Source organism: Calypte anna, unplaced genomic scaffold, assembly GCF_003957555.1.
Source record: "Calypte anna isolate BGI_N300 unplaced genomic scaffold, bCalAnn1_v1.p scaffold_86_arrow_ctg1, whole genome shotgun sequence".
Lineage (NCBI taxonomy): Eukaryota > Metazoa > Chordata > Aves > Apodiformes > Trochilidae > Calypte > Calypte anna.
The window spans coordinates 43,247-65,660 of NW_022045534.1; the positions used below are offsets into that span (position 1 = coordinate 43,247).

The following is a 22,414-nucleotide window of genomic DNA, read 5'->3' on the forward strand; positions in this document are numbered from 1 at the left end:
CTCAGCAGGTTCATAGATGATACAGAACTGGGAGGAGTGATGGTGCACCAGATGGGTGCTGCCTTTCACAGGACCTGGGCAGGCTGGAGAATTAAGCAGAGAAGAATCTCTTGGAGATTCTCAAGGAGAACATTTCTCAAGACATTTCTCAAGGAGAAATGTGAATTCCTGGGGCTGGGCAGGGGTAACCCCATGTACCAGCACATGCTGAGGGCTTGCTTTCCAGAAACCAGCTCTTCAGATCAGGACCTTGGGGTCCTGCAGGACAGCAGACTGACCACAAGCCAGCAGCACACCCTTGTGCCAAAGGCATCCAACAGGATGCTGGGCTACATTAGGAAGAGCACTGCCAGCCCAGCAAGATGAGGGTGGTGGTCCTTCCTTTCTGCTCACCACTGGTGAGGCCACATCTTGAGTACCATCTCCCATCCATGGAGAGAGCCTAGTGCAGGACTGCAAAATCATTGAGGGATTGCAATATCTATCCTATGAGGAAAGGCTGAGAGAGCTGCAATTCTTCAGTCTGGAGAAGAGGAAGCTCAGGGGGTATCTTACCAGTGTGTATAAATTTTCAGAGGGGAAGGAATAAAGAAAATGGAGCCAGATTCTCCGCTGTAGTCCTCACTGACAGGACAAGAGGCAGTGGGCACAATTTAAGACACACAAATTTCTATCTAAAGACAAGAAAACCCTTCTTTACTGTAAGGATGGTCAAACTCTGGCATATGTTGCCCAGGAGTCTCCATCAGTGGAGATACTCAAAACTTGACACATTCTTCAGGAAGTTGCTCTAGCTACTCCTGCTTGAACACAGGGATTGTACTAGGTGATTTCAGGAGATCACCTTCCAGCCTTAATGTTTCTGTGATTTCTGTGATAGAAAGTAGAAGTATAGAATAGAAAAAAGTATAGAATGGTGGTTCACAGTGTGTCCTGGGTTAAATTCTGACTTGTTTCTGTCACCAAGTACTTGAAAGTATGTAGGCAGCACAAAGCTGACAGAGGTGGCAAGTGTGCTGGAGAAGAGGCTGAAGTTGAAAGTGGTCTTGATATTAAACAATGGAATGGAGTATAGTGTATAGATTAAAGATACTGTAGTTAGGAAGAAATATTAGCATGGCTGAAAGACCAAGAACAACCTCCTAGGTGTCAGTTCTTCAAAAAAGGATTCTGATTTGCTAATAGATCAAAAGCTGAATAGGCACCAACAGTGTCATACTTGTTTTTGAAAAGAGATATTGCAATGAGGTGTTTGGGTATGTAGACTTTCAGACATGTGGAGTAATTACTTTGCTCTAATGGAGGGGCACACTTGAGTGCTGTTTCTTGTAGTGAGCACTGCAGTTCAGGATACATATGGACCAACAGGACAGCAAAAAGCATAACCCACTAGAAGATACTAAAACCATTAGTTGTTTTGTTTAAAAGAAAACAGGAATGAGTAGAGGAATGAGGCTGTCCATTTGCTTGTCAAAAAGTCATGCTGTGAACAGAGGATGTTTCAATGTGAAGAGTTCCCATCCCCTGGGCTTTCTGTATGAACAACCACGCAGATTACAAATGCCTGGATGGGATTAATGCCTGCAGCTTTTAGCTATGGAGTTTGAAAGGGAGAAGGGAACATAATCTTGGAATTCCTTGGGGAAAAAAAATTCAGCATTTCTGCATGAGTAGCTTTGAGGCAACAGAATAAATAGCAACTTCCTAGCAAAACAACCTCTGCTTTTTTATAACAAGGCTCCCAGAATTAAGTCTTCTGCTCCTTCTTTTTTGTGTTACAACAGGAAAGAAACAGCAGTCTGGAACAGAACAGAACTCCAAAGCGAAAGGCCACAGCATTCAGAAAGAACCAGAGACATATGGCACAGGTAAGAAAAAGAAACAGTTGCTCAGAATTGTTAATAAAGCAGCTAAAAGATAATTGTGATTCTGGGATCTGAATTTGAGCAACAGTTGTGTTTCTGATACTTAATCTTTGTTGTTGACTTCACTGTTGACAAGGAAGAACTGGTTGCTGGCCTTTTGGCACTGTGTCAGTACTGCAGAGCCAGACCAGGGGGACTGTATTCTCCTGTTGGTGCAGTTCCGTGTGGTTGTCCACTGCATCACGGAAGGGTGATGGAGTTTGTTTTTTTGAACCGAGCCAAAGCTTGTTATATTAGTTTCACTATAAAACTATACTTTTTTACTCAGTGGAATGTGTTTACAGTAAAAACTTCGTAGCTGTTGCTGCCAGATCACCTGTTCTGGTAACCAGAGACCCAAGCAGTCTATCCTAGAAAAATAACAGGAGCATTGACTCGACAAGTGGGATGACTTAGTATGTGTAGCTCACAGCACCCCAGTTTTGGGGAGTATTTCTTGAACAGCCAAGTACTTTTTGAGTCACAGACTTTTCCCCCATCAGCCTGGGACAACCGTTGCCTATTCCTACTGGGCAGAGAGGAAAACCTTGAGATCTTGTTATTACAAGAATTCAAGCAGATGGCTGCTAAGCCACTTTCTTCCCAGGACCCATTTCAGTAGTTTGTAGTCCTTGTGGATTGTGCCCAGCTTTTGTATGGCATTTCAAAAGGAGGCTGGGATCTGGATGCCATGCCACACAGGGTACTTCTATCTGGCTCTTGAGTAACTTGTCCTGGTGGTGCAGCGCTGCTCTCTCCATGCCAAAACTGCTGGCTAATATTAGTGGAGTTCTAAATATGTGGCTAGTAGAACTGAACTGTGGACTTTGAAACTTTTCAGTCACATCTGTGACTACTTTTACTGTCAAAACCATTTTGTGAAAAGAAGAGTTTACTCTGGATGCTAAAGTAGTTGTGTAATAAAAATGAGTTAAGAAAAAAAAAAAATCTGACTAAGTTGAAGTCCTTGTAAGGGGGTGGTAGGATTAAAGAGGTTTTACAAAATGAAGACCCAGGAGTGATGCATGCCTTGTCACATCGCACATTTGAAGCCATGAATGAGCTAAACCTATTCAAGTGTGCTTCAACTCAAGTTTGTTAGCACATGGCCTGTTTGCTTCTAGGATTCATTTTGCACATCGAAGAGGGAAAAAAAAATACTGTGTTTGCAGTTCAGTTCCAAACCCCTTGTTTTGACAGGTAGCATGGAAGAGCAGTGGTCTTTGGAAATTCAGGACAAAGGCAGAGTTACCTGTCCAATGTGCCGGGCTGTGGTCAGAAAGACTGTAGAAGGACTGAAGAAACACATGGTGAATTGCAAGCAGGTAAGAACAGAAGGGATAAGCAATGTTTTCCTTACTGCTCATCAGCTTACTGACTGAAATGCCAGCACACCATTCTATGTTCAGTTTCATCTCATCATCATGTCTCTAAGCAACAGTCCTTTATAAAAGGCTGTATTTAATGCTTTTTGCTTAGCCATTTGCTGGAGGTTTGGGTTAGTGAGAAAATGTGTAGCTATTTCATTGTTCCCCAAAATTTTAGGTTCTGTAAAATTCCTTCTCTGCTTAATGGGCAGTTACCAGGCCTGAATAAAATGTTCTGCTCTCCTTCTCCTTTTGCCCAAAGAGTTTTCCACTGCTTTGGTTAATTTAGAGTTACAAGCATCTTGTCCTTTTTTTTACTTCTAGGAAATGTTCACATGTCATCACTGTGGGAAGCAGCTGAAGTCTTTAGGAGGGATGAAATACCACGTTATGGCAGACCATAACAATCAGGTAACACAGCTGCTGTGCATCTAAAAATCCTACAGGCAAGGCATTCTTTTGTTTCTTTCCCAGTGTACACAGGAAGAGAACACAACGTGATTTTTCAAATGTTGTAACTGTCTTGTTGTAACAATCAAATCTTGTTTGCCTATTATTTTTCCTGTGAGATTTGACATCTGAAAAACAGTAGAATGTTACCAGACATGGCAGGCTTGCCACACCTTAGAAAAGGGGGATGAAATTTTGTTTAAGCTGGTTATATACCACACAACATGCATTCTCAATCAGAAAAAAAAATTTTCATGTCTCCTGTTCTAGTTCTGAGGAATTAGAACTCTGGAAAGGTAATTAAAAAGTTTGTGTAAAGGTGTTTTTACATAGTTCCCAGAACTGTGGGTTCTGAACCTACAGCCTTACCAGTCATGAAATAGGCCAGGAATCATGTTTTGGCCCTGGGGTATAGGTCTGCCACTCAGTTCTAACTTTTTGTTCAGTCTAGGTGTAAAATTATTGTAAGGTAATGTAGGAAATAACATATAGAGTAACCCTTAGAGAGAGAATAAAGAACTTCAGCTGTAGTTCAGTCTAGATGAATAACCACTCACGTAATTAGTCTGCTAGGTTTAGTTTAGTAAGTGTTCAAGATGCATGACAGTCATAAGTACTTTCCACTGACAGAAGAGGAAAAAAGTAATTATGGAAATAATTGTCCTTCCCAGTAGCTGTAGCTTGGGACAATTTCTTATCAACATTTTATTCGTAGATAGCCATCTAAATGTTAAGACTCATACCTACAAAGTGGTTTTCAGGCACTTTACTCATTTTAAAATTCACTTGTTCTGGGCTATGGACAGTTATATTGTATTTAGATACACTTCTGCAAAATCATAAATTGCAGAAATTTAATTGTTTTAGAAGCTTTCTTCCAGTGGTGTGTTGAGTGAGTGAGAATAACTGTAAATACTGATCATCCTGTGTTTTCCTTTCATCTTCCTGCTGTACTTTAGCCAGTCATGAAGGAGGGAGGAGAGCTGGATGAGCAGCTTGAGCGAGACCGCCTGCGGAAGGTGCTGAAGCGTATGGGAAAACTGAAGTGTACAAGGGAGGTGAGCTGCCTTGTGCTAAGTATCCTAAATTAAGCAGCAGTGGATGTATGAGCATAAAATATAATTATAGGAGTTCTGCTGGGCATGCTTTCGTGCTGGGGAAAGCTGGATTTGTTTCAAGATCCTAGCTATACTTTAAGACAGTATTGTAGAATCACAGAATGGTTTGTGTTGGAAACAGCCTTTGAAGACCATCTGGTCCAACCCCTCTGCAGACAGCAGGGACATCTATGATCTTCAACTAGATCAGGTTACTCAAAGAGCCCAGTCCAACCTAACTTTAAATGTTTCCAGGAATGGGGCATCCACCACCACTCTGCAAGACGTGTTTCTTCCTTATGTCTAGACTGAATCTCCCCTTTTTAGTTTAAAACCATCAGCCTTTGTCCTTCCACTACAGGCCCTACTAAAATGCCTGTCCCCATCTTTCTTATAAGACCCCTGTAAGTACTGAAAGGTGGCAGTAGGGCCACCTTCTTCACACTGGAGCCTTCTTCAGACTGAACAACCCCAACTATCCCAGCCTGTCTCCATAGCAGAAGTAGTCCAGCCCTTGGATCATTGTTGAATCCTCTAGATCTGCTTTGACATCTCCGTATCTTTAGAGCTGGACCCAGCCCTGTCTCACCAGAGCAGAGTAAGGAGGAGAATCCCCTCCCTTGACTTGCTGGTCATGCTGCTGTGTTGCAGCCACAACACCATTGGCCTTCTGAGCTGCTAGTGCATGTTGCCTGCTCATGTTGAGTTTTTCATCCACCAGTACCCCCAGGTCCTTCTCCTTGTGGCTGCTTTCCATCCCTTCATCCCCCAGCCTGTGCTGGTACCAGGGGTTGCCCTGACCCAGATGCAGTGCCTTGCCCTTGACCTGCTGAACCTCATGAGGTTCATGAGCCCACTTCTTGAGCTTGGTCTGGTCCCTCTGAATGGCATCTGATCCCTCAGACATGTCAACCACACCACTCAGCTAAGTATCATCTGCAAATGTGTGATGGTGCACTTGGTCCCACTATATCATTGATAAAGATGCTAAACAGTATTGGTCCCAGTACAGATCCCAGAGGCACACCACTTGCCACTGGTGTCCAGACATTGAGCCATTGACCACTACCCTATGGATGTGACCATCCAACCAACTTCTCCACTAGAAAGTCCATCCGTCAAATCTGTATCTCTTCAATTTAGAGGGCAGGATGTTGTGGATTACCGTATCAAAGTCCAGATGACATCTGTAGCTCTTTCCTTGTTCACTGATGTAGTCACTCCATCGCAGAAGGCCACTAAGTTGGTCAGGCAGGACTTACCCTTAGTGAAGCCATGCTGACTGTCTCAGATCACCTCCCTGTCTGTCCTCCATGTGCCTTAGCAGAGCTTCCAGGAGGGTCTGCTATATAATCTTCCCAGGCACAGAGGTGAGGCTGACATGTAAGTAGTTTCCAGGGTCCCCCTTTCAGTCCTTTTTTAAAATGGGTGCAGTGTTTCCCTTTTTCCAGTCACTGGGGACTTCACTTGGCTGCCATGACTTTTCAGATGTTGTGGATAGTGGCTTGGCAGCAACATCAGCCAGTTCCCTTGGGATCCTGGGACATTCCATCAGGTCCCGTTCACTTGTGTATGTTTCACTTTCTCTTCCATTCATTTTTCTTCTGCTTCAATAGGGGTGCACAGGCAGCTTTACAAGCATAATGGGATACCTGTATCATGTTAAAAAATGTGGGAAGGCTGCTTCTGAGCTGGAGAAAATGGCTATGAAGTGCCATCACTGTGGAAAAGCATACAAATCAAAAGCAGGACTTGTCTACCATCTCCGATCCAAGCATGGGCCGGTAAGTTGCTGTGGTTACCAGGCTGGTGTGGTGGTACCTCAGCCAGCCAGATTGGAGACACACACAGGCTTCTGTCTGCTGCTGGGATGGGTAACTAGGGGTAGCAAATCTTTGCATTTTTCTGTCTCTCCGGAGTGTTCTGTCCTTTGTACTTCCCTTCTCACAGCAGCTGCTGCTGTTCTGTGACCAGGATAAAGTTTTTGATAGTAACTCACCATGGCAGCAGTAAACTGTCCCCGGTCTGACTTTTGCTCTGTGGGAGAAAAATGCTGTTGTGTAGGACTTGAGAGATGCTTTACTGTGCTCTTAAAATATAAGATTGGAGCAGAGCAGGCAGTGCTGTGCTTTGTGTCCAGGAGAGTTTTACAGCATGGGTTTCAGAACCAGTGGCATCATGAACCTGTCTGCCTGAGCCTTACTGCTGTTATCCCCCTGCACAAATCATAGAATAATTTGGGTTGGAAGGGACATCTAAAGGTCATCTAGTCTGGCACCCCTGCAGTAAGCAGGGACATCTTCAACTAGATCAGGTTGCTCAGAGCCACATCAAGCCCCACCTTGAACAGATCTTGGGGTCTGTCTCACTAGTTGGATGCACTTCTGTCCTGTGTGACAGTGAACCACAACTCCTGCACTGTTTGTTGTGAGGGATTTGGCAGAATATTTATTTACAGTATGTAGTGTAACTGAAATAGGAACCAACCTTCTTTGGCCTTCATTGCAGGTCACTTTCCTCCAGGAGGAGAGAAGAACAGAGAGCTTGAAGGAAATAAAACAGGAACCAAGTAACACAGGCAGAGTTCAGAGGAGATCTGCAAAGGTGGCAGTCTACTATCTCCATGAGCTAGCTGGAGAAGAGCTGGCCAAAGAGTGGCCCAAGAGAAAAGTTCTGCAGGACTTGATTCCAGATGACCGCAAGGTAGAAGAGCTTAAAAATGCTACATAGGGTTTGAGTCTTTCTTCACATCTGATGAGTCTTGCACTGGCATCTACCCAGTGTTGCCCATGTTCCGTGGCCATGGAAAACAGTACTGGAGAAGAAATATTCTGTGGGAAGGATCAGGCTTTGCTCTCCATGGTCTTAGATTGCAGTATTGCTGCAGTAGCAATTGCTGTGTTATAAATAAGTATTTTATCCAGATAGGAGAGAATGACTTTCAAGTCCAATTGCTGTAATTTTCAGTGGGCACAAGTAACAAAAGCCATTACAGGCAGCATGCTGCTCACAAGTCATAGGCTGCAGGTCATTGCTGCCCTGCAGTGATGATAATAGCTTTTCAGGCTTCAGAGTTTCTATATCTTTTAGGGAAAGCCTAAGGGAAAAGGATGATTTTAGTGGGGTAAGTACGTTTAGAGGAACTGTTGTAGTCAAAGTGGGAACTTCCCTATTATGGGGAGTTTTGGATTCTGGTATTGTATAGATTTTCAGAAACAGCACTTCTGTTTCACAGCCTGGGAGAGAACGAGACATACTTGGCACTATGTGTAGCCAACATTGCTTCCAGCTTTCAATTCCATCTCTTTATCTCAGCTGAAATATACTCGTCCTGGACTGCCTACGTTTAGTCAAGATGTTTTATGCAAGTGGAAAACAGAGATAAAGATGTACCGAAGAGTCCACTGCCCAAATGAGGTAATCCTTATGTCTTTCTGAAGCATCCAAGGGGGCAGATTTCAGGTGTGTGTAAGCCAGCAGCTTTCCACAACCTTGAAACTGCAGCTTGTCTCTGTGGGAGACAAATTGTGCTTCATCCCAGAATGGTCAGTTAGTGTCACCAAGACCCTGTTTGGATTGTTGTCCTATGGACAATCCCTCTATGGATGTTTGTCCATTTCAGAGCAAGTAAGTTGGTGTCAGACTTGTAGAGCTTTTTTACATCTAGAAAGCTGGGAGCCTAGTGCATTTGGAGGCTTGAGCACTGGAAAAATGACAGGCCTGTGCCTGTCTAGCAAGTGTTATAAATCTAATTGTAGAAGAAGGGAGGAATAGAGATGGAAATCTAAGAGAGGGACTTTGTCTGGTGCAGCAATTAAATTTTCTTTTGGAAGCTGCATGTAGGCTACAGAAGACTCACACACTGCACTGTTGTCCTGGTCTGGGGATGCTTATGCGTATGAACTTGGTGTCTTACAATCCCACACAGCAGTCACCAGCCAGATCCAATGAGAAGAAATGGCCCTGTTGGTGGGAACTGTGGCAGATGTGACACACTGCTGGACAGCCAAGTGTCAGTGGTGGCTTTCATCTGGGTTTGATGTAGAGACAATGCCTTCCCCCTGCCCACCACACCCCCAACACGCTCTCCCCAATTTTCAGACTTATGTCATTTCAAAATAAAAGAATTGCAACATTATGTCATGTATGGATCTGTCCCCAGACAGCAGCCATCCTGTTTTCACTCACCAGTAACCCAGGACCACGTCTTGCACTTACCTTGCATTCCAGGTTCTGGGCTGTTGTTTGAGCGTGGTCTAAATCCCAAGACTGATGCCTCCAGCTCCACAGGGAACAAGCCTGCAGAGGTGCCCTTTAACCAAGACTATCATGTCAGATGCAGAACTTCTGTTCTGGGCCATTAGCTACAGGAGCAGGGGAGGAGCGACTGAAGTGCCTTGTACTTGCCCTCATGCTTTGTTAGAAATTAATCTGCTGCACTTCAGGCAAAAAGCAAACTTACTGTTTTACTCAGGCTTTTGACAGAGGGTAAACGTAACTGTGACAAGATACTGGAAATATTTAAATTACTGAAAGGTTACATCTCTTCTAATGATCATAGAATCATAGAATCATAGAATTAGCCGGGTTGGAAGGGACCTCAGAGATCATCTAGTCCAACCCTTGACCCACCGGAGCAGTTGCTAGACCATGGCACTTCTTTTTGGCAGAAGCTTTCTGGCTTTCTAGGATGCAGTGTCTCCCTTGCTCTATCTCTCAGACCCCTTTTGGGATTGTCTTCCAGAGAATAACACTTTATTGTGCAGAAGAAGCGACTCGTTACTAGAGTTTTGCTGACACACCTTTTTTTTACTATTTCAGGGTTGTGAATCTGTGTATGGCAGTGTCTCAGGACTCAAATCTCACCTTGGCACATGTACCTTGGTTGGTATCCTTCCTGTACCTCTCTATCTTTTATACAAATAGCCTGACTGTCAGTGTCCCTCAGATATCTCCTTGTTCACGCTGTTGTCCTGCCATATGCTTTTCTGAGTTCCTCACCATTTCAGTGCTTCTGGATGAGCTAAAGGGGTTGCCACGGCAAACACTGCTTGAGGCAAGGAGGAAGCCTGTTAATGACACACATTTTAGTGAAACTGCAGTCCTACCTCTAGATTCACAGCTACAGGAGCATTTTTTCCAGGTACAGTGCTGGAGACCTTGTACCATCTGACAGAGCAGTCCTGTGCCTTGTGGCATAGCTGGTCAAAAATGTCAGTGCTCCTGTAGCTGCAGCATTGTCTGAAATGCATGAGAGTTTCTGCTTTGTACTGCTGAGTTGTATCTGAGCAAGATTCAGATACAATGTGTAGGTTTATCAGCCTTCTAGGCACCAACTGGTGATGGACTTCTTTTTTTTTTTTGTGGCAGGGAGACTTTGTGGCTGGTAAATACAAGTGTCTCCTGTGTGAGAAGGAGTTCATTTCAGAGAGTGGAGTCAAGTATCACATCAACTCTGTGCATTCTGAGGTAAGGCGGTCAGAACGGAAGTCCTCAAACTCCAGGCTGTTGGAGGTGGGGAGGGTGTCTTGGGAAGGAAATGATAGATGCTTGCCTTGTTTTATCTTTGATTTGCTCATTGCTGGAAACAGGGTCCCAGTGTCAAGTGCCCTTAGATTTGCTTAAATAGAGTTGGTCCTCTGCTTTGCTCTGGGGGGCAAGTGTTGTGTTGTGACACGTGTCTTGTCCCAAGTTGCTGCTCCTCAATTCAGCTCTTCAGTGTTCCCTATGCCTTTAGCCAGGCCCGTGCCAAATCACATCTGAATCCTCTGAGGCAGAGTGACACCTGAGGAGGAACGCTGAAGGACAGAGCTTTGTTAGGCAGCTGCCTTTTCAGATCTCACATTTGAGGAAGCCCTTGTTCCACAAGGCAGTTGTATTTAAAAGCCCTAGTAGGCTTTATACCTTTCCACCATCAGTACCAACCTGTTGCCTTCTAAACCCTCCAGGACTGGTTTGATGTGAACACAACTACCACCAAAAGCTTTGAGAAGCTCATGAAAATCCGCCAAAGAGAAGAGCAAAGGAAGCAGCGGAAGAAACGCTCTCTTACCCGGGGCAAAAAGAAGAGAACTGGAACCCTGGCTGCCAAGAAGCTTCCCACTGCTGGAGCTGAAAAAGTGAGACGTAAGAGAGGTCGTCCACGGCGGGTGGACAATGAGAGCATGAGCAGTGAGGAGAGGGAGCCCCAAGCTGCACAGAGAGACGAATTTCCAAAAACCAGCCGCAAGCGTGGCCGAAAATAAACCCCTAAAAGAAGAAGAGGAGTAATCCTAAAGCTTTTCTGTTACAAACCCCACTTCTGTCAGGCTCATAATCCACAGCACCAATATAAGCAGCTGAACATCTCTGGGGCTGAGTATCCATTCTACTTGGTGACCTTGATTTTTAAACTGTTGCCTCTTTTCAGTTGTGAGAGACTTCAAACCAAAGCTGTGGTGCAGAGGCTGCCTCGCCCAGCTTAGTTCCCTCAGACAATGGCACTAGCAGTGTCCTTAGTGTAGTTCCTGCTCTGGTTACAGTCTGGGTCACATTAGTTGCTTGTTTAGTGATTCCCAGTGCAGCAGCCATCTGTTTTGTCATCATCTTCTAATGGGCAAGATCAGGGTTCTTTTTCAGCAGTTCTCCATATAAGGGACTGAGTAGCACAGTATTTAGGTCTTTGACGGGGGGATCCTTTCTTACACCATATGCACACAGACTGAGCAGCACTGTGCAGAACAGAAAGGCATTAACTCGCCCTCTAACTGTCCTACCTGCTGTCAGCAAGAGGAGCAGACACCTTCCCAGGGCATGTTCTGCAGGAGATACTGTCTCTGCTTCATACACTGATGTTTGGGCTCAGCACCAGCCAGCAGCACCTGAGCTCTGGTCTGCTTGGAAGTGATGGGACATTGTTATTGTCCTTACCAGGAAAACAGTATTCTTTCAGCATCTATCTTCTGTAGCACTGGGCATTGAATGAATGTAGAGGGTTTTCCAGTCCCAGAAGTAAATGCTCCCAAGCCTTTTGAAGATTCTGGCCTTTCAGAGACACCCAGGAACCAGTATAATAGGATGATCTTCTGTGGACCCCCCTGAAGACTGCTTGTTTCAGACTAACCTGGGAAATAACCTTCCTGCAAGACAGTGCACATCTACCGTTGCAGCCTGGCTGATGCTGAAGCCCAGGTGCCACTAAACTGCCCCACCAAGTGTTGTTATTTGACCTGCCCATGCTCCTATAGTGTCCTTTTTCTTTCTGCACTGTAGACACCACCTTTGTTGTCTTATATCACCTGTTTCTTTTCAATACTGCTTCCTTTGTGTGAATGAGGTATATTAGCAGTAGCTTCCTGTGTGGAAAAGGTCAGAAGAGGGTTCATTGTTTTAAACCATGTGTTGTCATGAACTTGGGATCATTGGGATCAGATGATGGCAAGCAGCAGATGTCATAGAAACTGGAATGGAGCAGGAGCTCAGGCAGCCCTACTCTCTTCCAGAGAGTCTCTGGCATATCTGTTATCCAAAGACTCACTGTAGCAGGAACTTGCAAAATTTGACCTTTTCCATGCAGTTTTGCAGGCAAGAAAGTAGGCAGCTGACTCTGTGTCACCTCCCAGTGAATTTTCACTGCCTACCAAAGTGGCTGGTGATGAAGTTCACCGGTAAGCCACCTCAGTGCCTGCTCAACAGGCAGGCTCACACATGTGTGTTATTAGCAGAGTAATCTCCCTGAACCTGGCAGTGGGAAGTTCTGTGTGGTCAGGGTGTTTTCCGGGGCTGCCTCCCCTGTGGAATAAGCAAAGCAGACTCAGTCTGAGCATAGGCTATCTCCTGGAGATTGACACTGGCGTGGTGGTAGGATTCCCCTGCAGGAGGGACACTGCCTCTGGGAACCAGCTGTTCCAGTGCTGTGCAGGGAATACAGACACATGGGCTTGTGTGCAGGGTGTGTGAGGTTTGCAGTACCAGGGCCAAGATCAGAATAGGACAAAATAAAACGTCGCCACTGCAAGAATGTGATTGGGTTTTTTGTTTTGTTTTGTTTGGGGTTTTTATGTCTGTTTGGTGTGTGTTGTTCTTGGTATCATCCCCACATGCACAGCACACTGCAGCCTGCCCACTTGGGTCTCCTGTATACTCATCTGTCAGTTCTGTTTCTCCTCAGTACTCCACCCTACACTGTCCTTTGACAACACATTTGCTACCTCCTGCCCAATAGGTGGACAACATGCTAAACCGAGGAATTGAAGGAGGGGTTTTGTAGTGAATTTCAGTATAGAGTCCTGCTTACTTCCATTGATGAGTTACTATCCAGTCCTGATTTCTAGACATGGATGCTTTGTAGAGTTACATCAGTTTGTAGAGTTACATGACATTTCCACATAATGGGACAGGTAGAAAAAATTGTTACCCAGCAGCTGATCCATGCTCCACCAGTGCTGGAGTAGCTTGTTTGCTGGATTGGCTCAAGCTGGTAAGAAGTGGTGGCACTGCTGCAGCTGGACCAACACTGCCTAGTGTTACTGCTCTGAGGGCAGGGGAGAATTTAGCTTCAAGGAAGATATTTTAATTGGGGAGTTCACACAATCATGTGTATACAGGGCTATAAGTGACATGTAAAACCAGGTAGCTGTACCACAGCCTACTGTGCAACAATTTGCTATACAAGCACCCATGAATCTACTGTTTACTCCACTGGCAAGAGTTCAGGTGGCCTAATGTTCTGCAAATCCAAGTCCAAATTCTACCCTACAGTATCACAGAATAGTTTGGATTGGAAGGGACCTTTAAAGACCGTCTTGTGCAACCCCCTGCTGCAGGCAAGCACATTTTTGATTGGGTGAGTTTGATCAAAACCCTGTCCAACTTGCCCTTGAACACTTCCAATGAGGGGACATCCAGGGTTTCTTAGGGCAACCTGCTTCAGTGTCTCATCACCCTCATCCTACAAAATTTCTTCCTTCTGTCCAGTCTAAATTTACCTCTTTATGATAAAACTATTGTCCCTTGTCCTGTCACTACAGATCTTGAGAAGTCTCTCTCCATCTTTCTTAGAAGCCTCTTTGTATACTGAAAGGCACAAAAAGGTCTCATCAGGCTGAACAACTGTTGCTCTATTAGCCTGTCTTCACAGAAAAGGTTCTTCAGCCCTCTGCATGGCCTTCCCTGGACCTGCTCCAACAGCTCCGTGTCTGTCTGGTGCTGTGGGTTCCAGATGGGGACACAGTGGTCCAGATGTAGCCTCATGAGAGCAGAGACAGACAATCCCCTCCCTTGACCTGCTGGCCACGCTGCTTTTGGTGCTGTCCAGCCTACAGTTACTTTCTGGGCTACCAGCACACAATGATGCCTCTTATCTAATGTTTTGGTATTCCTAAGTCCTCCACAGGGCTGCTCTCAATCCATTACCCAGGCTGTACTGTATTGCTCTGACCCATGTGCTGGAGCTTGTGCTTGGCTGTTGAACTTCATAAGGTTCATGCTTGCCCATTCTTCAAGGCTGTCAAGGTCCCTCTGGATGTCACCCCCTTCCCTCCAGCAAATCTGCTGTCCCCCACAGCTCGGTGGCACCTGCATCTGTCCCCTGGGGTGCATCATGGATGAAGAGAATGAATAGCATTGGTGCCACCATGGACCTTTGAGGGACACCACCCATTGACCCAGCAAACTTGGCGTTGCTCTAACAAGTTCCATTTAGAAAGGCACCCCCTGTTGAGAGAGGGGCAGTGACAAAGGAGGGCAGCTGGCCACTCAATACTTGTAAAATTGATGAATTACACTCAAAAAGCTGTGTCTTTTGGTTTGAACTGTTTTTTTCTTTTCAGCCTCTGAATCTCACCTTGCTCAGTCCTGGTAACTCACATAGCTTCATGGTATCAGAAATGTCTTCCTGTGTATTTGTGCACATAATTAACTCCATACAGAATTTGCTCTATCAGCTGAAGAGAGGTGCTGGTCTCAGTCAAAACTGTATTTTGTTGTTGTTCTTTGCTGGCGTTTTATATATTGATTAGCGTATATTTGGATTTTAAAGTCTGGAGACATGACCCAGGTTGCAGTGTTCTGTAATAATTTGTCTTCTGTTGAATGCAATTATATTGCTCTGCTCTTAACTACCTTTTTTTCCCTCCAACTGCTTCTTTACCCTGTACTACAGTGTTTTGTATTACACTCAGTTTGCTATTTACCCTCTTGAGCACAATTTTTCAATTGTTCTAAAGATGCATCTGATAGCCCATTTCCCTTGTTTTTCTATAAATTGAGGTTAACAGGGTTTAAGGCCAGACAGCTCATGATGAACTCGTCTGCCCTTTCTAAAACATTGTTATATTTCACAGGGTTACCCTAGCAGAGACTGTAATAACTGTTTGTTTTTTTGAGCCACTTTTCCAGAAACCTTTGTTGTATATTCAATCTTTTCATTGCTTTGTCATCAGCTTTTTTTTTTAATCAGCAGATTTTCTTTGCAATTGTTTTGTAATTTCATTAATCGTCTTGATAAAGATGTCAAAAAGCTGCAGACTCTGAGATTCTCTAGGACATATCCTTATTTACAAATACTTAACAACTAGCATTAAACATGCTCCACCACTATTTGTGTGATAGGTGGCACCAAGAACAATGCCTTACAGGAATTCACAATGTCAGTAGCTACTTTTACTAACCTAGACTTGTAATTCATTAAAAAAATAATGTTTACAGAAAACTGTTCTCTGTGAAACCACATTGGCTGGTTTTACTTATCATGCCCCCTAATGTGAACTGTTCTGTTGGTTTGCCTGCAAGATGTCAGACTGAGGAGCTGTACTTGCTCCCAGCATACAACTTACCATTTTTTTTTAAATACTAGCACAACACTAGGGTTTTGGTTTCTGGTTTTGTTTATTTGTTGGGGTTTTCTTTTTGTTGTTTGTTTGTTTGTTTGCTTTTTAATTTTTAAGAGTAGAGAGAATATCTTGGTGTTTGTATTGGTGTTTTTTTCTTAATCCTCAAGGATTTCCACATTTTTCTAAGAATTGCTAAAAGCCATTAATAATAATGTAGAAAACTTTTCAGAAGATTATTTACCATCCTTCCCTGAATCTTCCAAGCAGAACCAGGTGCTAGAACAGCTCCTGGGGTAGTTTGGTCCTCGGTGCATGGCAAGGGTAGGGCTGGTGTCACCCAGGGACGCTGCTGGACTGTAAAGTTTATCACACCAAGTGTAACATTATTTCTCAAGTGCTGATTGACTCTGAAGGCCAGCTGTCTTCAAAATTAAGTAGATAAATTCCATAATTAAAATACAGCATGTGTAATAGAGATTGGGGTGGGTAGGGGGAGGAAGGTAGTGGTTATATTGAGCAGCTCTGCTGAGGCATTAATGAGTGCAGTGTCTCCTTTTAATGCATGTTGAATCAGGTCCAAAAATCCATCTGAATTATGTTCAGAGGTCTTCTAAATCAGAGGTGTTTGGGTTTTTTAAATGCAGTTGTACCCCAGAAGCAAGCCTTTTTGCCTTTCTTCAGAAGCAGGTAACAAAAGCTAGTTGTTCAAATAAAGGCTTTATTTAAATGCAAGTAGAAACAAACTCTTTGGGCCCCACACAGGGGTGTCTGTGCTCCCTGCTGCCCTGGACAGGGACAGGTAAAAAGTATAGATTTTCTTTTTCATGGAAAGCAGAGACTAGCACATGTCAGGATTATAGCAACAGGGGGGACTGATATGTAAAGGAATGATGTGGGGTGTGAGGAAGGCACCAGGGCATCCCTGAAAGGGAGATTGACTTCATACACCTGATTTACGTATTTTTTTAAATGGGTTAACCTGAAAAGAAGACTTTTCCGCTTATCTTCAGCTATGTCTTGCTGCATCTGCTATTTGTGTTTCCAAAAAGTTAGACTTGGTGATCTTAGAGATCTTTTCCAACTCTGAAAATTCTGTGCCAAGATTACCTATTTAAAAAGTGAGACTGCCACGCAATAAACAGGGTGGTTGTCATGTTGGAATCTGGAGGAAGCATTTGGAGGAGGCATTTGGTATTTTCAGAGGAGTGAGGCCACTGAGGGAATCCCACAGGTATCCACACTAACTGTGGGCTATTCAAAATTTTCCCCATGATCTAGGAAGTAAGTGGGCAGGGTAAGTGGAAAGGTAACCACAAGGAAATGCTGCAGCATCTTAGAATACTAAGAGGTTGGGAGATGGAACAGCAGATGAAATTCAGTATTATAAAACAAAAAGCACCCAGTAACCTCAGTACATTGTCCTTACAGCCCTCAGACTCCTTCATGAATGGTTTGAATTTCACCTGCTGGAAGTATTGCTGCATTTAAATTGGGGATATCCTGAAATCCTGGATGAGTACTTCAAAACTTCTTACTGCTGCAGTGAGCTGTATGTTGAAGCTTTTTCCTCTTCAAAACATCTTGCCATGGCCACATCAAATATCATGTTTCAGTATAGACTCAAACCACCGTCGGTTGTTCTTTTTGCACCCTGGATATTCTTTTTGCACGTATGCTTCCTCTCCAGATATAAAATTATAGACCTCAGCAACCTTCTATGTGAAGGTTATTGACTCATTTGAGGGAAGGGGTGCCATCCTGGGGGCCCTTGACAGGCCTGAGGCATCCCCATTCCATCCCCAGTATCAGTACAGGATAAATGGGGGATAAATTGATTGAGAGCAGCCCTGCTCTCCCTACCAAAAAAACAGACATGAGCCAGCAATGTGCACTTGCAGCCCAGAAAGCCAACCGACTCTTGGGCAGCTCAAAAGCTTGCCCCAGTGGTGTGCTGAAGCAAAACCTGCTGTTGTTGTTGATTGTGTGGGCTCATCTGCAGAGGGGGACTCCAGACCCCACAGCATGGGTTGGTAAGGGTGGAGGCCTGCAAGCCAGGAACCTCCTGGGCTGGTCAGAGGTAGAGAGGAGCACAGCTTCCTCACAGAGGTATGTCTGATCAAATCCTCTTGGTTGTTGTTGGAAGTCAAGCCTGTGGCAGAGTTCTTACATCTCTAAGAAGACGTCATCAGTGTCAGAGACTCTGCTGTCTCAACAGTGGCATCCACAAACTTGTGAAGGTTTTCAGAAGGAGTTTAGTTATCTCAGAGAGGTGCCTTGGCTAAACCCTAATACGATAAGCTCAGTACTAGATATTACCTTGTTGTAGGGGGGATGTTAGTGGAAGCTTGGGGAACATTGGCAAGGAGTGGTGCCACGCTGTCAGCCAAGCCACTGTGACTGCAAGCAGGAAGTTGCTTCCCAGGTATTGCAGAGGAGTAGAGAAGGAATCAAAGCACCCAGAAAGAACATGGAGAGATAAACGGGGACATGCAGCCCCCTGGACTGACAAATTCTGGGACTGTAGCAGGAGCCATGGCTAGCACAAGTGGGAACATAGGTGGATGCCAGCCAGAGACCTCACCTCAGGGGAGCTGAGTCTGGAAGGGGAGAGGACACAGCAGGAGGAGAAAGAGAACGACCTGCCCATGAAATCAGACCTTTCCTGCCCAGCAAAACTGTCCATGAGCACTCTCTGCACTCTCAGGCAGAGAGGCATGAGAGTAGGAAATAAGAAGGAACAGAGGGTCCCAGAGGATGCACCCTGTGGGTGGAAGGTGCTATTGCGGACATAGGGACCCATGTGCCTTTGTTTCAGCATACAGGGCTGTTTCTGCTGCTGGATGTGTGCCTGGGTCTGATGCAACACAATGGCTCAGGGATTCTGTGGGGTGTCATGAGAGCTCATCAGGTTCCCCAGGGCCACCCCAGTCTCCAGCCGTCTTGTACATACTTGGCAGCTATCAGCACATCCCTCTCTGTTTCAAAGTTTCTAGACTAAACAACCCAGGCTAATTTAAGCTTTCACCATAAGCTGCTTTGTCCAGACTTCCCTCTTATGGCCCCTCAGATGATTTTTTTCTCCTTCCTTGAAGCCCAGGCCGCTGGATGGACATGTAGCACCAGAAGAGAAAGGTGATCTGCTACCATGCAGATCAGGCATTTGAGACAGCCTGGGCCCCTTGCAGGCTCTGTGCCCATTTCCACATAAAGGTGACACCTTTATGGTGGCCGGTCACTACAGACCCAGTGTTCAACCTGGGATGCAGCACTTGCCCAGAGCCTTTCTCACTGGGGTTAGCTCTCCAGCCCCCAGTCCAGTGCTTTGTATGTTTCTCTGCTCATTTACACTCTCATTTGTAGAATGAGGAATAACAAAAAAGCTTCTAACTTGTGGTGCCACTGTGGGCTTCGACAGAGGCTGATGCTAGTTCCCAAGCAAAGAAGCTCTGTGACTTTCATCATTCATGTGCTACATGACCATGACAGTACTCGATACTCATGCTATCAATACACCTGCCAGATCCCTTTTCAGCTTTAGCTTGATGCCATCATGTGGTGTTAATGATCTGGGAAAGGGCTGAGTGGTGACATTATTATCCATGTATTAATACACAGGACACCCACGTCTCAAACACCATATGCTGTCTACTTGTTTCATCTTGAAAGGATAGAAAAGAAATTATCAGCTGGGAAAAATTCTAGGGATCAGCAGAGTCACAAATGGTACAATGCACATACATAGCAAACAATTATTAACTGTTTCTTACAATAGAAACTAGGAAGTGCCGGAAGAAATAATTGGGCAGCTGTTTGAAACCCAACAGAACAAATTACTTTCCACATTGCACATAATTGCATAGCCAAACTCTTGACTTCACAATATCCTGTAATAATAAAAAGTATAAATGTTCCAGGGAGGTGCTGAATTGCCCCAAACCAATTATGCAGCAGATGGTATAAAACTGCCATCATCAAATGAACAAAAAAGGAGGGCTGGGAACTATTAATGATTAGCAGAGGGGCTTTCCACATTTCATAGTCTCAAAGGGTTGATATCCACAAGCTGGTGATGGATCTGAGCCCATTCCTTGGCTGAAGACAATGGGGGAATTTCCTGCAGATGCTTTATAGAAAATACCTGTAATTTGCTGTACCTTTGCCCTCTGTTATTATCAACGGGATCAATGAGTTAATTCCACCTCCATGGGAGGAAAATGAGTGGGCACATGAGCACGGCTGGAACGATGTGAAAGGACCCTCAAAACATAACTTGGAAATGATCTTCCAGTGAACAGGAGGCAAGATAAAGCCGGTGCAGAACAGCAGCCCCGGCAGTGGTGGTTGCAACATCTCCAGCAGGCAAGGAGAGGAACCAGATCTGGGCCAGGCTGTTGAGATGGGGGTGTGATCACCATCTTGCTGCTGGATTTCCCCACTGAACTCCAAGTAAAAGGCACTGCAAGGCACATAATACAATTTAGATGGGCTAGTTACTGGTTTGTGATTGCAAATTTAATTTTGCCTGGCCAAAAACCTCACACACTCAAATTATAATAAAATATGTGTGGAGAGTTTGCGCTCCGAGTATTTATTATCTACAGACTGAAGCCACAGATACAAATGCTCTCCTCTGCTCCCACAGCAGCCTTCACACAGCCACAGGTTCTTCCCCAGTGCAGGGCATGAAGAGATGGTTGCTAAACTCTCAGGATTGCCCAGAGGGACACTGCATGTCCTTTCCCATGCCCAGGACAACCAGCCTGGCAGATGTATAAAGCCCAGGAATGCCACTCAGCCAGCAGTGGTGGGCAGAAGTAACCTTCTGTTGGTCACAGCATGATTCTTGAAAGCAGCTTTGGGCGATGTGGAATAAACTCTCCCACTTGCTGTCAGAGAACAGCATTACTCACTGCCACCTAACATCTGCAGTGCTGCCCTTTGCAAACAATATCTTTTAAAAGTTGCCATGTCATCTTCATCTGTCCCACCTGTGCAAGCTGGACTAGATTGGGCAAGCCATGGAGCCTACAAGATGTGCAGCTGAACTGAAGGGATCCAAACCTTGCAACTGGTAAGCAACTAGACAATGTGTGAGTGTGGGAGGTTGTGCTCCAAAGGCTGTTGCTGGTAACAATTGGAGACATAGCTTAGTATGTGGGCAAAATAACTAATCCACTAAAAAGCAAAAAAGAACAAACTAGAGAAGTCAATTATTGATTGAAAAAAGCATTGTGTGAAGTGAAGCTAATGATTTGTTGTGTGAAAGAAAAGGACCTGACTGGTGGTTTGGGTGAGGGCAGCAGCATGACCAGCAGCTCTCTGGCAACACTATATACATGCTGAGCTGCCTGAGCAGAAGAACTAGTGCTACAAAGCAGGCAGTGACAAAGAGCCTGGCCACCTGGAGGCCACGGAACAGTGAATATTAACACCAATGATCAGGTTAGCAGAAAACTGCAATAACCAGGTGTGGAACAGGCCACACCTGCAGTGACCAAGTGAGAACAGGTCTTGCAGAAAGGGACAGCCAGTAGCCTGTTACTCTAAAATCTCTTGCAGTTGCCAGCTCTGCCCTTGGCTTTCCTTGAAATTCCTTCCCCAGCATACAGATTGAGGAGAAGGAGCCTTCCTAGCAGAACTCTGATGGGAAAGCAGGATCAGACTCACCTTCATCCTAGCCACTGTTTCCTGCAGTGAAGCTCAGCAAGGGAAGGGTGTAATCTCAACCACCAAGGGCAGCTGAAAAGCAGCAATGAACAATCTACGTAGGGCCAAAAGACCACCCGATATGCCATACAGCTGCAAAGTTAACAGAATCTGCCAGACGTCAATTTCTGCTTAGCTGGAACTTGTTCTTTGCACACTAACATGCAGATTAAACCTTTCCCATGGCAACAGCACTACCCTGCTCTTCCACAGTTTTCCCTAAAGCAGATCAGTTCACCTGTAACCCATCAATGTACTGTGGGTGCAGGCTGACCAGAGCTAGGGCTTGGTCGAGCTGCTGTTTAGCTCTGGTTATCCTACACAGCCAGGACAACACAGGCTGCAGCAAAGGACATTGTCTGGACACTGAGGAGCCTCAGGAGTCCCCATGTCTTCCCAAGGTCACAGTTAGGCTGAGCCACCTTAGCAGCCCCTTGGAACCAAGGAAGCTCGTAGATTCCCACTTGGCTTGACTCCCTTCAGTCTCCCTTGCCCACACATCTGCCTGCCTGCACGGTGGTAGAGAATGAGTTTAGGTCATTTCCTTATGTCCTTCCACTTCCCTAGCCCAGTGCTGCTATTCCTGAGTCAGGGCACAACACATGCCTATGTCCCCATGCTCAGCTGGAGCAGCCCTGAGCAGAGTAGCTGGTGGAGCTGCGATGGGTGCACCAGCCCCAGGATCTGCATCTCTCAGTGCCCCAGCAGTCATGATGACACCAGTGGGACAAGGGTGCCACCAGGCGAGACCGTGAACCCACTACCCAGGATGCCTGCCTGCATGTGGAGCCTCTGCCGATGGTTGGTCCCCCCTTGGAACCCTCTCTTGGATGGAGACCCCGGTGGTCACTTGGGGGGGACACCAAGGGGAGGCACAGCACCGGGGAAACAGCATGGGGGGAACTGGTGGTTACTGGGGGGGTCACAGGCGTTGTGGGGTACTGCTCGGGTTCGGTGATGGTAATTTTGGGGCAGGGCCGGGGGGCGTGACCGGGGCCGCTGCGGAGCTTCTCCGGGGGCGGTCCGGGGCGGGGCGGTCCGGGGCCGTTCCGCCCCCCCCGAGCTGCGGCCGGGGCTCG

At 45.5% G+C, this 22,414-nt stretch overlaps 1 protein-coding gene across 2 annotated transcripts in view; it reads left to right on the plus strand.

The window, feature by feature from the left end:
- The window catches only part of ZNF512 (zinc finger protein 512), a 21,497-nt gene extending 7,712 nt beyond the window's left edge, over positions 1 to 13,785 (plus strand). For both annotated transcript variants that reach the window (XM_030468808.1, XM_030468809.1), the window contains 10 exons: positions 1,785 to 1,868; positions 3,105 to 3,229; positions 3,596 to 3,682; positions 4,681 to 4,779; positions 6,435 to 6,602; positions 7,327 to 7,521; positions 8,134 to 8,235; positions 9,640 to 9,702; positions 10,189 to 10,287; positions 10,767 to 13,785. In XM_030468808.1, the coding sequence (XP_030324668.1) occupies positions 1,785 to 1,868; positions 3,105 to 3,229; positions 3,596 to 3,682; positions 4,681 to 4,779; positions 6,435 to 6,602; positions 7,327 to 7,521; positions 8,134 to 8,235; positions 9,640 to 9,702; positions 10,189 to 10,287; positions 10,767 to 11,063 (1,319 nt within the window). In that variant the 3' untranslated portion in view covers positions 11,064 to 13,785. The remainder of the gene's footprint in view (positions 1 to 1,784; positions 1,869 to 3,104; positions 3,230 to 3,595; positions 3,683 to 4,680; positions 4,780 to 6,434; positions 6,603 to 7,326; positions 7,522 to 8,133; positions 8,236 to 9,639; positions 9,703 to 10,188; positions 10,288 to 10,766) is intronic.
- The last annotated feature ends 8,629 nt before the right edge of the window (positions 13,786 to 22,414 follow it).